Genomic DNA, 16364 nt, shown 5'->3' with positions numbered 1-16364 from the left:
TCCTAGCCTTGTTTCAGTGACAAGACTAACAATCTGGAGGCTTACGTGAAATGGTTCAACAGACTGTGCTACCTCGTGGCGACTGAGATCTGCATGGTGGGTAGAAAGCTGGGGAGCATGACCCGGTACGGCCAAAGGTGGCAGGGGTTGGGGAGAGCCCACCTGGGAGGGAACCAGAAGGGTATCTTGAGCCTGTCAGTATCCAAGCCCAGGATCAAGCTGGGCACCTCTCTGGGACAGCAGGTGTCACCCAGCTTGCCTGCAGTGACATTTCCCTCTGGGTAGAGCCTGGCACGGATCCACTGGACTCTGACATGGGGCATCAGAGACCACTTGCTGAAGGTGTGAGAGGCAGTTTGCTGCTCGGCCAGGTGGATCTGCTCCCTCCATCTGTGCCTGTCGGCCTTGGGTGCCCTGGCCTGCAGCCACACTGTGCTTGGCTCTCTCTGGATTTAGAGTAGAAATGACCCAACCTTTAAGAACTGGGAGATTATACATGCAAAGCCCAGGTCTCCAACTTCTTCCAGAAAGCAGGAAGACTTGTCAACACTGGGCCAGAGGCACATGTCACCAAGGCATGGTCCCTCCCTGTCTACCCTCTTCTCTTGGAGTGCAGGGAGCCTCATCAAAACCCCCTCCCACCGTCAGGTGAAGCCCTGGGGCCATTTGTGTCGGGGAAAGATTGGAGGCAACACAGGTGCTGGGTGGAGCTCTCCGGGAGCAAATGCTGAGACAGAAATTGGGATAAGAGAGAAAGGAGCAGAGGCAGGGCCACTCAGAAGGAGAAGCTGGTCTGCGATGCCTCAGCCTCGGGAGTGCTTCTGGCTGAGGGCCCACAGCGGGTGGAATGCTTGGCCTCTGTCCCCCTCCTTGCTCGGCCATCACTGTCACTGTGCAGGCTGCCCGGGAGGGACAGGAAGGACCTCAGGAGGGAGGCTTTCCTAAGGGGGTTTGGGCAGCATGTCTCACACTTCTTGGTAAAGACCACTGCTGCGCAGAAGTAAGCAAGCAAGATCTGTATGGGAAGAACGCAAGGCTTCCAGAGGCCCCACCTGCTTCCTGCATTTCCATCTCTGGCCTGGCAGCTCAGAGGGGGCTTTGCTTGGGCAAAGCTGGATTGAACCCTCCCGGGACTTGGGCAGTGCCTCAGTCCAGGACGGCCCAGGGGATGACCCAGTTTGTTTGGAGCCATCAGAGAAGTCACAGCCCCAAGCGTGTGGCCATAAGCTGGGGATGAGGTCATGCGGTCATTCAACAGAAAGCAAGGGAGGGGCTACTCCAGGGACAGGGCCTGGGTCAGTGTGTGGCCCCAGTGTGGGCAGAGCGAGCGTGGTGTGGGGGGACAGGCGAGGGAGCCAGACCAAGAGGGCGGATTGGTGTCTTGAGCACAGCAGCAGGCTCCTCTGCCCCATGGAGTCCTGCCAGGCCCCACCTGAGCCCTCCAGGGCGGTGGGCTTTGCTGGGCCTGCCCAGGACGCGCTGAGATCCTGAGCCCTCGGGCTGCTGACTGCCCCAGGATCAGGCATCTCGGCCATAAACGGGGCTGAGAGCATGTTGATGAGGGACTGGCCCCATGATGGGGTGGGGACGTGTTACCACTGAGGCTCAGGTGCTCTGTCCCCAGCCCGCCAAGAAGAAGCAGAGGGCCCAGGTGGTGGAGTTCTTCATCGATGTGGCCCGTGAGTGCTTCAACATTGGCAACTTCAACTCTCTGATGGCCATCATCTGTGAGTAGGCCGGTGGGCCCCGGGCCTCGCTGGGAGCGCCCCCAGAGAGGCTGGAGCGGGCACCCACGGTGGGTGGGCTACGAGCCAGGGTGCTCCTCGGAGCAGGGTGGGTGCTGCTGGGCCCGGAGGTCCTGGAGAGGTGCCCCCTTTGAGGCAAGCTTACCCTCCTCAGAGGGGCTTCATGAAGACTTGGCTGTGTATCCCCAGATCCAGGGAGAGCTGGGACCTAAAGCAGACCCTGGTCACTGTGGGGCCAGTGTGGTGGGGAGTGGGGCAGGGGCCTGCACACACAGCTGCCAGGCTCCCTGGGACACAGTGTCCACCAGCACCCACCCACCCATCCACCATCCAGCCGTCTGCAGCGGGCTCAGCCTCGGTAAGGTGTAGCCACCCCCAGGCGTCCTGCCCGAGGGAGTAAGCAGACTTTGTGGCCCGGAGATGCCCCCCCACCCCCCGCCCAGCTCGACCCTTCCTCTTGCAGCTGGCATGAACATGAGCCCCGTCTCCAGGCTGAAGAAGACCTGGGCCAAAGTGAAGACGGCCAAGTTTTTCATCCTCGAGGTGAGCAAGGCTGCTGGGCTGCCGGCTGGCCCTGGCCGACCCTGGGACACAGCTGTCCAAATGCCTCCCTATCTCCTTCTAGCACCAGATGGACCCAACAGGGAATTTCTGCAACTACAGGACAGCCCTGCGGGGGGCAGCCCATCGCTCCCTGACCGCCCACAGCAGCCGGGAGAAGGTAGGTCTGAGGTTTGCCTGGTCTTCAGAGCACCTCCCTACTCCGTACCTTGGCCCCGGGTGGGCTGTAGCAGAGAGCCAGGATGCAGACTCCAAGGTCACCTGGTCCAGCCCCCTGCCCTTCTGCAGCATCTGTATAGACAGCCATGCTCCTTGCATGCCTCCAAAATGGGGAACTCACCACCTCACAGGACATATCAGCCCATACTCACACAGCTTCCACTGGTAGGAAATGCTTCCTTATTGGACTGGGGTTGTCCTCTCTGGCTCTCTGGAGGGCCGTGCAGAGGGAGGCTGCTCCCTCTCTCTTTTTTTTTTTTAAGATTTTATTTATTTATTTATTTATTTATTTATTTATTTATTTATTTATTTATTCATTCATTCATTTATTCATTCATTGAGTGAGTGCGCGCAAGTGGGGAGGGACAGAGGGAGAGAGACAATCCCAAGCAGACTCCTCGCTGAGCATGGAGCCCAACGTAGGGCTCAATCACACCACCTTGAGACCATGCCCTGAGCCAAAATCCAGTCGGATGCTCAACTAGCTGAACTACCCAGCTCCTCACCCCCCCCCAGACTATTCCTTTAGCGCCCCCCAGGCCTCTCCTGCTTCCAAAGTCAACAGCCCAGGCTCCAGTCCCCTCCCCACTTGGATCTCTTTGGTCCCTGAACAGTTTGACTTGTCAGATCAAATTGTTTCAGATCAAATGGTCTCTAAGTGCTCAGAGTCTTCCATCACCTTACTCCAAATGCAAGACCTTCACTGATGGGGCCTCAGATCACAGTCACGTTTTTGACACTGAGTGAACCAAGCTTCTCACTCACTAAAACTGCCTTTTCACAGGCTCTGTTCTTCTACATTGCGGGGGGGGGGGGGAGGTGCCTTTGCTGACCCTGATCAATTGTATTGGTCTCCCAAATTCTCCTGGTGGCCTCCCACACCAGAAACTGCGCCTCGGGATTGCAGCAAGCCTCTGACTTAGGACCTATCACCAGCCTGGCAATTAGAGTGGTCATCTCCATGGGAAGAAACCACCAAGGCTTGCTGTGCCCTGTCTGCCTGGTCTCTGGGCAGGAATATTGGTGGAATTAGGTCTCTGCCATGGTTTGCGCAGGTCTGTTTCCAGCCCACGGGGTCGCAGAACAAGCTGCTTGTCTTGAAATTCAAAGTCACTCAGAATTGGACCGGATGGGCACCAGGGGTTAGTTCGGCTTGGGGAGCAGACTGAGACAGGCACACTTGTGCCCCCCGGGAGGCCTTCCAGCCCTGCACGCCCCGCCCAGCAGGGGGACTGCACACAGATCCTGGCCACACTGCTGGTCACATGCTATGCAGCTGGCCTTTCCTGGTCAGGCTGTGAGCCCCTCGGCAACTCTAGGTCTGAGGTGGGTTGCTGCCGGGGAGCAGCATTCAGAGAGGCAAGATCTCAAAATCCAGGGCAGGTGAGCCTGTCCCCCCGGGAGCCAGGAAGCTGGAAAGCCAGAGCGGCAGGGACAGCGACCTTGCTTTATTGAGCACCTGCTACCCGAGGGCCACTCGACTCTGTCACCGGCCCCGTTTAATTCTGACGACGACTGCTGGAGTCTAGCAGGGCCATTTCCCGGATGAGAAGACAGAGTCTCAGAGAGGAAATCTCACTGTCTAGTCACACAGCAAGTAGGCAGCAGGGCCAGGAATCAGACTCAGCCTCTCCGGCACACCACCGGGCTGCCTCCCGTTCCCAGGGCGCAGGTGCTGGGCAGCAATCGCAGAGCTGCTGACCTGTGGCCCAGGAGCGGGACTGCGGTGGGGGTGGCGGGGGGTGTATGCAGAGCTGACTGCAGCCTTTGGGCTGAGCTGTCAACTGCGGCAACTGGCTTTTCCTCCATCCGTGCTGGCCAGGTGGCCGTGGGGCAGACTGGGCTGCCCTGTACCTGCACGCTGAGCGCCCTTCCAGCTCGGGGGTGTGGGGATGCCGTGGTTTAGGTCTGGGGCTAGAGGTGGGTGATTTACGGAGCTGTGCATTCATTTCACTTCGCTGCATTCTCCTCTAACTTCCAAAGAGATACGGACCATCAGCTGGGCCCACGGGAGGTGCTTCATCAATGGGTGGGAGACTGGAGGATGGATGGTTGGGTGGATAGAAGGATAGAAAGATGGATGGAAGGAAAGGAAAGAAGGAAGGAAGGAGGGAAGGAAGGAGGGAGGGAGGGAGGGAGGGAGGGAAGGAAAGAAGGAAGGAAGGAAGGAAGGAAGGAAGGAAGGAAGGAGAGAGGGAGGGAGGGAGGGAAGGAAGGAAGGAGGGAGGGAGGGAGGGAGGGAGGGAAGAAGGAAGGAGGGAAGGAGGGAGGGAGGGAAGGAAGGAAGGAAAGAAGGAAGGAAGGAAGGAAGGAAGGAAGGAGAGAGGGAGGGAGGGAGGGAAGGAAGGAAGGAGGGAGGGAGGGAGGGAGGGAGGGAAGAAGGAAGGAGGGAAGGAGGGAGGGAGGGAAGGAAGGAAGGAAAGAAGGAAGGAGGGAAGGAGGGAGGGAGGGAAGGAAGGAAGGAAGGAAGGAAGGAAGTATGCTTGCAGATGTTCTCGCAATTCCCGGCTGCCCCAGCTGAAATCTGGAGACCAGGAGGCTCCAGTGGTCATGGCATTCTATGCTTTCTTCCTGCCTGCTCCCCTCCCCCCATCTTTGTGATGGGGCCCACTGCACACGGGCTTCTTCGGATGACCCCCAGATGGAACTGCTCAGCTCCAGAAAGCAAGGGCAGTGGGGTACAGTCCTGCCAGCCAGGATGCTAAAGCCTGATAGGATGGTAGCCTGGACCCACGTGGACAGGCAGAAATGGTGAGAAGTTCTCAGACATGGAGAACGCTGCCTCCCTGAGGACCAGCCCCAGTGCCCAGTGTCCAGCAGGCCTGCTCCGGGCCCCTGAGGAGCTGTGTCCACAGAGTCCCACTGCCCTTAAGCCCCTCCCTGTCTTGGCCCATGTCCCCATTCCAACCTAGTGCAACCATCATGCACTGACCCTGGGCCTGGGGCTCAGCACCAGCGGTGGGGTGTGGGGGAGATGCACAGAGACCACCCACCCTCCTGGCACAGGGAGGAAGCCAGCAAGACAGGGGCTCTGGAGCCAAGCCACCTGGTCCTAGTCCTGCCTCTGGTACTTATTGCTGTGTGAGCTTTTATGAGTTGCTTAACCTCTCTGGGTCTCGGCTTCTTGTCATAAGGTGGGGTAATAGAGCCCTGCTTCACAGAACTTGCTAGGAATGAAACTCTGATCCCCGTGCACAGAATATTTGGCACAGTGAAGTCCTCAGGCCCACCACCCCTCGGTCCTGGACGAACCAGGCAACTGGTCTCCCCGCTTAATCTGGCTCAGGTCCCAGCCCCAGTGTTCACTCACGGGGTGACCTTGGGCCAGGCCCTGCTGTTCTGTGGGCCTCAGTCTCCCATCTGCCCTGCCCCATCGAGCCGTCCATGCTTCTGTACTGAGCAGCATGGTCATGCCCAGCTCCTCACCTCAAAGCCCTTGTCAACTTGGATGGCGGGGGGGCGGGGGTGGGGGAGAGCCAGAAACATCGGGGCCTGGCGCCTGGTCCCAAAGGTGATGGGCTAGAGGCTGCTCCTGGCTGGCCTGGCAGCAGGTGCATAACTCTGGAGCCCTAGGGCAGAGCAGGTGTATTAGTCCCTTGGGGCCGACATACAAAGCACACCAACTGGGTGGCTTGGAACAACAGAAATGTATTATCTCCCGGTTCTGGAGGCCAGCTACCAAAATCAAGATTGTCAGGGCCATGCTCCCTCCAAAGGGTGTATCCTTCCTGGCCCCTTCCGGCTTCTGGTGGCCCCAGGTATTCCTTGGCCAGGGGCCAGTCCCTCCCGCCTCGGCCCCCGTCTTTGCATGGCTCTCTTTGCTGCGTATGCCCAAATTGCCTTCTTTCCTCAAGGACCTCAGTCCCTAGAGTGGAGCTCATCACGCCCGGTGTGACCTCACCTTAACTCAGTCCCATCTGCAGAGACTATCTATCTCCAAATAAGGTCCCGTTCACAGGCACTGGGGGTTAGGATTCGAACGTATCTTTTGGGGGGCCACAGTTCAACCCACAGCAGCCAGCTCCCTGAGGGTTGTCTGAGCTGTCAGCAGTGGGTGTCCCTTCTCTAGGGGTCAGCAGTTGGCTTTTGTGCAGAGCACGGAGAGAGAAGCAAGGCATCCAGCAGTGACACACAGAGACCCCCGCCCTTCTCAGGCTGAGCTCAGAAGTCAGTCCCCTCAGGCACCAGAACAGGGATGCAACAGGATCGGATCTCTAGCATCAGGCATAAAATGACAAATCCCTAAATATATATTTTTAAAAGTAGGCCACAGAACTGTGCAACAGATGGTTCACATTCCGTATGTATTTAATGGCGGCCTCCGCATGCACCTGTATTCCAACTGGAGCACTTGAACCATGGGGCCTAGAGCTGTGGATCCCTGGATTGTGGGGACAAACTGCCACAGCTTCTCCCAGCGGGCAGTGGAAGAAATGTTCAAGGGGCACTGGGACCGTGCATCTTTGATCCAGCCCCAACACAGGGGGAATGGCACTGTATACAGTAGGCGCTCAGTTGGCACTGGAGTCTGATGGGGCCTGGGAGGAAACAGTCTGGCCATTGCTGACTGAGGGCTGACCAGCATCCTCTCCCTTCCAGATCGTCATTCCCTTCTTCAGCCTGCTCATCAAAGACATCTACTTCCTGAACGAGGGCTGTGCCAACCGCCTCCCCAATGGACACGTCAACTTTGAGGTAGGGTCCAAGGGCCTCAGAGTGTCAAAGCCCCCAGGACAGGGGTACTGGACTAATGGGGACTTGAGGCAGAATGCCACAGTTTACAAGACATCGGGGCGGAATTACCAGGGTCCCCCCCCACCCCCCACTTCTCCCTTCCACAGGAGGAGACTGAGGCTCATTGATCCCCCACTGCCCACCCACAGGTGAGGCAGACTCATTTTCAGCCCTTGAAGAGCACCAGGCTGGGGAAAGCCCCACAGACCCACAGTGACAATGGGCGAGGTGCTAGGATGGGGCACAGGGCATGGGCCAGGGGAGGCCTCCCAAAGGAGGGCCCCTGAGCCCCCGAAGAGGTGGTCAGGCAGAGTGGGCAGAGGGAAAGAAGGATTTCTACTCCCTCTGAAGACACTCACTGACACCAGCTCGAGTGTCCCCTCCTCCAGGAAGCCCCCTTTGACCACCCAGACAGAGGGAGGCCTGTGCTCAGTGGGCTGTGCATTCCTCCCTCACAGCTCCTTAGAAACAAAGTTAGGCTGACCTCCCACATAGGACCACCCGGCACACATGTCTTGGAGTGGCCAGTGGGCTAGGCATGGTGGGGCCAAGGCCCAGGAGCCCTGAGAGCATTGGGCAGTGAGAGAAAGCGGTCACTGAGTCAGACAAGCATGCCATGCAGCGGTGGCATGCCCCAGTCTGCAGGAAGGACGAGGCTCTTCTCCACGGGGAGAAGGTGCACCCTAGCGCCGGCTCCACCCAGCCTCCAACACCATGGGGCAGTCAGTCTGGGCTGGCCCCTGCTCTCTGTGGGCCTCAGTCTCTCCCTCTGTAAAGCGGGGCTTCAACCACAGCTGCCCTGCAGGTGTCCCCGGCCGGGTGGGGGGCCCCCACCCAACACCTGGGCCCTTTGGCCTGGAACTGCGTGTGCTGTGGGGTCTCACACAGACACAGACCCCCCAGCAGATCTTCACGTGCCACAGGCAGGCCTGGCTACCCCTGAGGCAGCCTGGGCGCTGCATCCCTGGGGCAGTCTGGGCTGGAGGTGACATGGAGGAGGCTGGGCTTGGGTGAGACTGCAGGGGCCTGGGGGGGCTTGGATTGGACTGTCCAGGAGAGCCTACACATACCAGGTGTGGGAAGCCCTGTACTGGGCCCTTCTTGAACTGGTCCTCAAAACCAAGGCCAAGGGATCAAGGGATGAAAGGCAAGACTGCAAGGTGCTCGTGTGGCCCCAGATTTGGGGCCCAGGCAGTGGGGGCTGGAGCCGGCCACCAGGACTGATCAAAGGATGCCACAGAGGATAGTTCCCACCCAGGCATGACTTGGTGCTGCTATTTATTTAAAATCCTTCAAGTTAGCACCGTTTTTTTTTTAATTTAAATGAATTTACTTAAAGTTTACTTAAATAAAATTCTACTTAAATGGATTTACTTTAATCTTCCTTAAATATATTTATGTACATTTATTTGCCTCATTCTCTAAATAAACAAACTTGTAAGGATAATCACAAAAATTAATAGAAGTAAACTAGAGTAATATTTACATCTAGCCAAATGCACTGCCTGCTGCTGATGAGCCCTAGATGCTCTCTCCCCAGATTCCTCAGAGGGAATGAAGAGATACAGCAAACACCCACCATTCCCGTTGGGGGATTCTGTCATTTACTGCCTGGTGCTTTGCCCTGCCCTCCCCGGAGGTGGGCCTCCCTAGGAGAGATGGGTGGGGCTGGCCCACTCTTACAGGTGACCTCCAGGCACTGGGGTGCTCCCATTTTGTGTCTCTCTGACCCTGGCAGAAATTTCTGGAGCTGGCCAAGCAGGTTGGAGAGTTCATCACATGGAAACAAGTGGAGTGTCCCTTTGAGCAGGACCCCAGCATCACCCACTACCTGCACACCGCTCCCATCTTCAGCGAAGATGGTAAGGTGGTCCCATGGCCTCTGTCACCCCCAGATCTGGGACTCTCGGGTGGTCTCTTAGTCATATCTACATTTGGGGCCCCTGCTCTGAGCAGGGTGTACCATGCCCATGTTTCCTGGATCTGAGAGGGAGCAGAGAAGGCTGCATCCCCTGGCTGGATGGTTGCCACCCCCACAGCACAAGACAGGCGCCCAAGGAGCTGCAGGTTGGGACCTCAAGGGTCCCCAGGGCCAGGCTTCCCCTTGGACACAGCATGGGTGCTGTTGGGCATCATAAATCTAAACCATCTGTCTGACCCATTCTCCCTCATTGGTAAAGTTGGCATAATGATAAGAACTCCCCTCCCAGTGCTCACACAAGGAAGGTGGAGCCCTGGCTCACTGTGCGTCTTTCCACAGCTGGGTATGTGTACGTGTGTGTGTGTGTGTGTGTACGCACATATATGAGGCATCTTTTCTCCAGAGTGCCGTTCATGTCTATCCCCTCCAGTAAATCAGCATTCCCATCTGATCATTTATCAAATATGACAAATTTGCTTATGAATTTGCTAAGCAAGCTTACTCCAGGAGTCCCCTCCTTCAGGAAGAGAAAGTGCTGGAAGCAAGTGGTCATCTGGGCCTGAGTTGATCATCCCAGTGGAGGTGGTATGGTCCCATGGTTAGCTGCTTCCTGGATCCAAGACCTTCAACCCACCCTGAGAGGCCCCTGCTCAGCACAAAGGAGGCCTGGCTCCTCTTCACAGCAAGCATCTTATGAAGGGATTCCCCACTCATGCTCAGGAGAACATTTTCTGCCAAAAACAAAAACTTAGGGGAAGGATCTTTTAATGATTTTGCTTTTAAGTGTTAATACTTTCAAGTTTTTTCTTATGTTTTGGAGCCAGTAACTTTTTGGAGGGATCTCACCTGTAACTGGAAGCCCAGCAGCATGATGGATAAACCAGCCTGAGCTGTTCCCACCCCAGCAAGCTGTATGACCCTGGGCAGGTGCCTCACCCTCTCTAAGCCTCACCTGCTGCATCTATAAAGTGGGGTAATGAGAGAACCTACTTCAGAGGCCACAGTGAGAATTACTTGAGTTGGCACAGGCAAAGCCCATAGGACAGCCCTCCACTGATACTAGTTTGTGTTAGTTTCCTACTGGGCCTGTAACAAATCACCACAAACATGGTGGCTCAAAACAACTCTAATTTATCCTCTTTCCCTTATGGAGGTTATGGTCCAAAATCAGTTGCACTGGGCTGAAATCAAGGTGTCAGCAGAGCTGGTTATTTTGGGAGGCTCTGAGGGGAGGGTTGTTTCCTGGCCTGTAATGACTTGTATTTATGGCCACCCATATTCGTTGGCTAGTCACCCTTCCTACACCTTCAGATCACATCATTCCAACCTCTGCTTCCACCATTACATCATCTTCCCTCTCCTGTGGCCAAGTCTCCCTCTGTCTACCTCTTAGAAGGACACTTGCAGTGGCATTTAGGGTCCTGCTGGATAGTCCAGGAGAATCCCTCCATTTCCAGATCCTTAACTTAATCCCATCTGCAGAGTCCCTTTCGGCCATGGAAGGTAAATATTCACAGGCCCCAGGGATTAGGATCTGGATATCTCTGGGGACCATTATCCAACCTACAACACTGGTTACTGAGATGATTGCTAATAACAATTAGCCAATAGAGGTTGGGCAATAAAATGTGTCAAAGGCATATTAGGAGAGGGGTGGGGGGGCCTGGGGCAGGGAGAGGAGTGAGAGAAGGGCATTTCATTCCTTTCTTTAGCCAAGAGTATCTCTAGAGAGCCTACTATGTGCCAAGTGGCGATTTGGCTATGAACATACAAATCAAACCCTGGCCTTTCTGACCAGCACCTTCCAGTGACCTTTCTTCCTCCTCTCACTCCCCGTCCCCTGAAAAAAGTGGAGAAAGCAGGAGAAGGGACCTGAGCTGGGTTGAGCCCCAACTGGGTCAGTCACAGCCCCTGACAGAAATCCTGTCCTGCCCTCAGCTCTGGGCTCCCCGTGGCAGGACCCGCCTAGCAATCAGGTCAACCTTGAGGCTCCCTGAAATAAATGATAACATAGAAAGTATCAGCAAAGAAACAGAAGACATAAGGAAGAACCAAATGGAAATTATAGAACTGAAAAGTACAATAACTGAAATAAAAAACTGAGTGGATGGGCTCAGAAGCAGAATGGAGAGGACAAAGGAAAGAACTGGTGAGCTAGAAGACAGAACAATAGAAATTATACGATCTGAACAACAGAGCCTCAGGGACCTGTGAGGTCCCCAACAAAAGATCTAACACTCTTGTCATCAGAGTCTGGAAAGGAAGGGGACAAAACAGGCAGGGTTGAAAAAACTCATCCAAGAAGTAATGGCTGGAAAGTCCCCAGATTTGGAAAAGGTGTAAACCTAGAGATTCAAGAAGCTGAGTGAATCCCGAAGAGAATAAATCAAAAGAAACCCACACCAAGATACATCATAGTCAAACTTCTGAAAACCAAAGAAAAAGAAACAAATTTTAAAAGCACGGAGAGAAAAATGACACTTTACCTACAGGGTCAAAACTATTTGGATGACATTAGATTTCTCATCAGAAACTACGATGGCCAGAGGCAGTGGCATAGTTTTCAAGTGCTTCAAAAAAATAACTGCCGGGCGCCTGGGTGGCTCAGTTGGTTAAGCGACTGCCTTCGGCTCAGGTCATGATCCTGGAGTCCCAGGATCGAGTCCCGCATCAGGCTCCCTGCTCAGCAGGGAGTCTGCTTCTCCCTCTGACCCAACCCCCTCTCATGCTCTCTCTTTCTCTCTCTCTCATTCTCTCTCTCAAATAAATAAAATCTTAAAAAAAAATAAATAAATAACTGCCAACCCAGAATTCCATATCCAGTGAAACTATCCCTCAGGAATTTACTACAGATAAATCAAAATGGAATTCTAAACACTGTTCAGATAGCTCACAGGAAGCTGGTTCTTTGAAAAGAACTGTAAAATTGCCATCCTCCAGCAAAGAACCTCTTGACAAAGAAAATGTAGAAGACAGAAATTGCTAATATCAAGACTGAAATGGAGAATATCACCACAGACTCTGCCAACATTGAAGAGCTAGTAAGGAAATAATATGAACAACTCTACACACATTAATTTGACATGTTGGATGGAATGGACCAATTCCTTAAAAAACACAAACTACCACAAACTCAACACAAAGATCAGCTGAATAGCCCTATGACCATTAAGGAAATCTCATTTGTAATTCTAAAACAGCCCAGAAATGAAATCTCTGACTTCAGATGGTTACACTAGAGAATTCTATTAAACATTTGAGGAAGACTTAATACAAATCCTGCACAATCTTTTTCAAAAAACAGAAGAGGAGAGGACTTCCCAGTTCATTTTGTGAAGCCAGTATTGCCCTGATACCAAAACCAGACAAAGACAGTAAAGAAAAAGAGAGTAAAGACCAAGATCCCTTGTGAATATAGATGCAAAAATTTCTTAACAAAATTTAGCAAATAGAATTTGGCAATACCAAAAAATAATTACATACCATTACCAAATGAGTTTATTCCAGAGATACAAGGCTGTTCAATATTTGAAAATCAATCAGTGTGATCTATAATATTAACAAGCTAAAGGAGAAAAGTCACTTGATTATATCAATTGATACAGGAAAAGCATTTGACAAATTTCAACATGCAGGCATGGGAAAAACTCTCAGAAAAATAATAGAGGGGAATTTATCAACTTAATAAATTGCATCTACAAAAACTTTTCCACTAATATAATGTTTAATGGTGAAAGACGGAATGCTTTCTCAGTAAGAGCAGTAACAAGGCAAGAATATCTACTCTCACCATTTTTATTCAAGATAGTAATGGAGATCTAGTCCATGCAATAAGGCAAGAAAAGAAAATACAGATCAGAAAGGAAGACTTAACATTGTCCCTATTTGCGAAAATGTAAAAAGTCTCAAAGAATCTGCAAAACTCCTAGAATTAAGTGGTTAAGCACAAGTTGAAGAATACAAGATAAAGATGCAAAAATCTATTATATTTCTATGTGCTAACAATGAATATGTGGACACTGAAATTAAAAATACAATCCCATCACTCAGGATAGTCACTCAAAAACATGAAATACTTCGGTGTAAATCTAACAAAATATGTTCAAGGTTCGTATGCCAAAAACTGTTGATGACAGAAATCGAAGATCTAAGTAAACGGAGAGACAGGATGTTCATGAATGGGAAGGCTCACATAGCAAAGATACTAATTCTCCTCCCCAAATTTAAGTACAGGTTTAATGCAATTCCTATCAAAATCTCAACAGGACTTTTTTGCGGATAAAGGCACAATTGATCTAAAATGTATATGAAAAGACAAAGGAACTAGAAGAGCTGAAACAATTTTGAAAAAGAATAAGAGGGGAGGGATCACTCTACCAATAGTGAAGCTGATATAATACAGCTATGCTCCTCAAGGCCATGTAGTATTTGTGAGACAGATACATGGATCAATGCGACAGAATGAGGAACCCAAGAATAGACCCATGCAGATGTGCCCGATGATTGACAACAGAGAGAAAGCAATACAACGGAGGAAAGACAGATCTTGCCAAAACGGTGATGGTGCATTTGAACACCCATAAGCCAAAAAGTGAGCCTCGACCTCAACCTTACACCTTCTACAAAAAAATTAACTCCAAATGAATCACAGACCCGAATGCAAAATGTAAAACTATACAACTTTCAGGAAGAATAAAAACAACAGCAAATCTTCGGGATGTAGAACTAGTTAGAGTTTCTCATAAAACTAAATATGCAACTACCGTCTGACTCAGCAATTGCGCTCTCAGGCATTTATTTGTCCCAGAGAAACAAACCCTCATGTTCGCACAAAAACCCGCACTCCAGTGTTTATAGCAGCTTGATTCGTTGTAGCCAGACACTGGAAACAGGGCAGATATCCTCCAGTGGCTGAGTGGCTAAAGACACACTGTGGTATATCCGTGCTGTGGAGTCCTGTACAGCAGGAAAAGGGAGTGAAGGATGGATACACACTACAGCTTTGATGAACCCCGGAGAATTACTCCCAGTGAAGAACCCGTCCCAAATGTTACGTACTGATCCCACTCATATCACACTCACAGAATGACAAAATCTGGACATGGAGAACCTATTAGTGGTGGCCAGGGGCTGAGAAGGGGGTGGGATGGAGGGAAGTGGCTGGTCCTTACGAGGGCAGCCTGAGGGATCCCGGTGGTAATGTGGGTGTTCTGTGTCCCGATGGGTGCCGATGTCATCGTCCCGCTGGTGGTCCTGGGCTATAATTTTGCAAGTGCTTCCCATGGGGAGAAACTAGGGAAAGGGTACACTGACCTCTCTGTATTAATCGGTTCATAGGACTGCATGGGAGTCTACAGATTCCCTTGCAGCTAGTTTAATTTAGGAACCAAAAGCAGGTCAGACTCCGGTGTAGAACAGGTTATTATCACCAACCGTAACTGTGTAATTTCACCTTGCTTCCTGACTAGGTCTTTATTTGGCTTCTTATGAAAGTGAGAGCCCAGAGAACCAAACAGAAAAAGAGAGGTGGAAATCTCTAAGGTGAGTCTGTGAGCCAAGACAGAAGTGGGGACAGGCTGACGGGGTGGGGGGGGGTGTGGCAGGGAGAGGTATGGGTGCTTAGGGCCAGGCCAGGGCCCGGGGGCTTTGTGGATACCCAGGTCCCCGGGGACGGGGGCAGGTCAGGCCAGGCTCTTAGGGGTGGTGGCAGAACTCAGGCGCTGGGGTAGGAGGGAGGCTGGGATTGCAAACCATCCCCCAAAATCCATGGCTGCAGGCTGCCCCTGTGGGCTGTCAAGATGTGTGTCCAGGTCCAGGACCCCCCCCCGCCCCGGTCCATATTCTTATGCCAGAAAGTGAGGCAGTCCCCCTCCTGCTTCTTCAGCCTACAAATGCAGCCAAGTGGTGGTTCGTGGACCCACAGCAGTGGCCCCTGACAACTGAGCCAAGAGGGTTGTACAGAGCCCCTCCGGGGCGGGAGTTGCCTGCCTAGCAGGTGACACGCCGGATGGAAGTATAATCACCACCCCGAACATGTTTAAATCTGCAGATCTTCTATTTTGGGGAAGACGTGAGAAGCTGGAGGAGGAGGAAGGAGGAAGTCAGCAGAAGCCTTCCACAGCCCTGCCTTAGCCGGCCCGGCAGAAAATAAGAGGTGTTGGCACCTCACTGCTTTGCAAACCGTGACCCCACGGCCTGGCGCCCGCCCCAGCAACCACACGGCCCGGGAGACCTTTCTCCACCTTCTGTGGAACTTCAGCTCCGGGGAAGGGCCCAGGGCCTCCTGACCTGCGGGTAGCACGTGCCTCGGGGGCTCTGCCTTCAGGACGGTGGGGGTCACATTGCGGGCCAGTCGGTCCATCCTCAGCAAGGACGTGGCACCGCCCCCAGAGCGTTGGGTGACTGCGGTGTCACTCTGTTCCTGGGTGATGAGCAGCACTGAGGCTGACCCCCCGTCTGTCCCCAGGTGGCCTGGGAGCACCCACATCTCCAGCAGGCACCACCAGCGGCCCCTGTCGTTCTGCTGATGGACCCTACCCTGCACCCCCCAACCCTGGGATGGGCTGGTTTCTGCAGCCCAGTTCACCCCCTTTCCAGATCCTGCTGGTATCAGGGGACAGCTTTCTGGTGACAGCTGTGACGCAGGTCACAGGACAAATTTGAGTCACAAGAATGACAACATGTACAGGACACTGTAAACTTTAGAGTTGGTATAAACACGTGCGTACACCCTGTGTAGCCACGTCCACACTGCTTCTCACTCGTGGGCCTGGGAGGCGCTTCTGTTGGGAGGCGGGGGATGCTGTGGCCTCGGGTCCAGAGAGGGCCATGGTGGCCATTTCCACTCCATAGAGCCCATGTTGGGCTGACAGGGCCCGGCACATGGACACCCACAGCCCTGCATGTGGCCAGACACGTCTCTTCTTGGGGTGGGGTGGGGTTGAGGAGCCCCATTGTGGGTTCCCCCTTGGGTCCCCCCACCCCCAGACCCGCACACACTGAGTCAAGTTTCTGTGCCAGGGAGGAGATGGGCCATGGAGCTGCTGAACCCCCACCCGGCACGTGACCAGGTCCCCCAGCCAGGAAGGCAGGGAGTACGATGTGCACCCCCATATCCTCTCCCAGTCAGGGCCTGCTGGGCAGAGTGGGGGGGTGTGTGTTGGGGTGCACTAACCCACGCTGGC

At 53.3% G+C, this 16364-nt stretch overlaps 1 protein-coding gene across 3 annotated transcripts in view; it reads left to right on the top strand.

The window, feature by feature from the left end:
- Positions 1 to 15908, top strand: part of RASGEF1C (RasGEF domain family member 1C) — an 81790-nt gene extending 65882 nt beyond the window's left edge. For all 3 annotated transcript variants that reach the window (XM_027605915.1, XM_027605917.1, XM_027605916.1), the window contains exons 7-14: positions 7 to 96; positions 1625 to 1727; positions 2209 to 2288; positions 2371 to 2466; positions 7125 to 7220; positions 8998 to 9121; positions 14649 to 14721; positions 15230 to 15908. In XM_027605915.1, coding sequence (XP_027461716.1) covers positions 7 to 96; positions 1625 to 1727; positions 2209 to 2288; positions 2371 to 2466; positions 7125 to 7220; positions 8998 to 9121; positions 14649 to 14721; positions 15230 to 15254 — 687 coding nt within the window. In that variant the 3' untranslated portion in view covers positions 15255 to 15908. The remainder of the gene's footprint in view (positions 1 to 6; positions 97 to 1624; positions 1728 to 2208; positions 2289 to 2370; positions 2467 to 7124; positions 7221 to 8997; positions 9122 to 14648; positions 14722 to 15229) is intronic.
- The last annotated feature ends 456 nt before the right edge of the window (positions 15909 to 16364 follow it).

This window comes from Zalophus californianus, chromosome 5 (assembly GCF_009762305.2).
Source record: "Zalophus californianus isolate mZalCal1 chromosome 5, mZalCal1.pri.v2, whole genome shotgun sequence".
Classification (NCBI taxonomy): domain Eukaryota; kingdom Metazoa; phylum Chordata; class Mammalia; order Carnivora; family Otariidae; genus Zalophus; species Zalophus californianus.
Note: the sequence above shows the minus strand (reverse complement) of the source record. Positions and strands in the feature narration are given on the sequence as shown.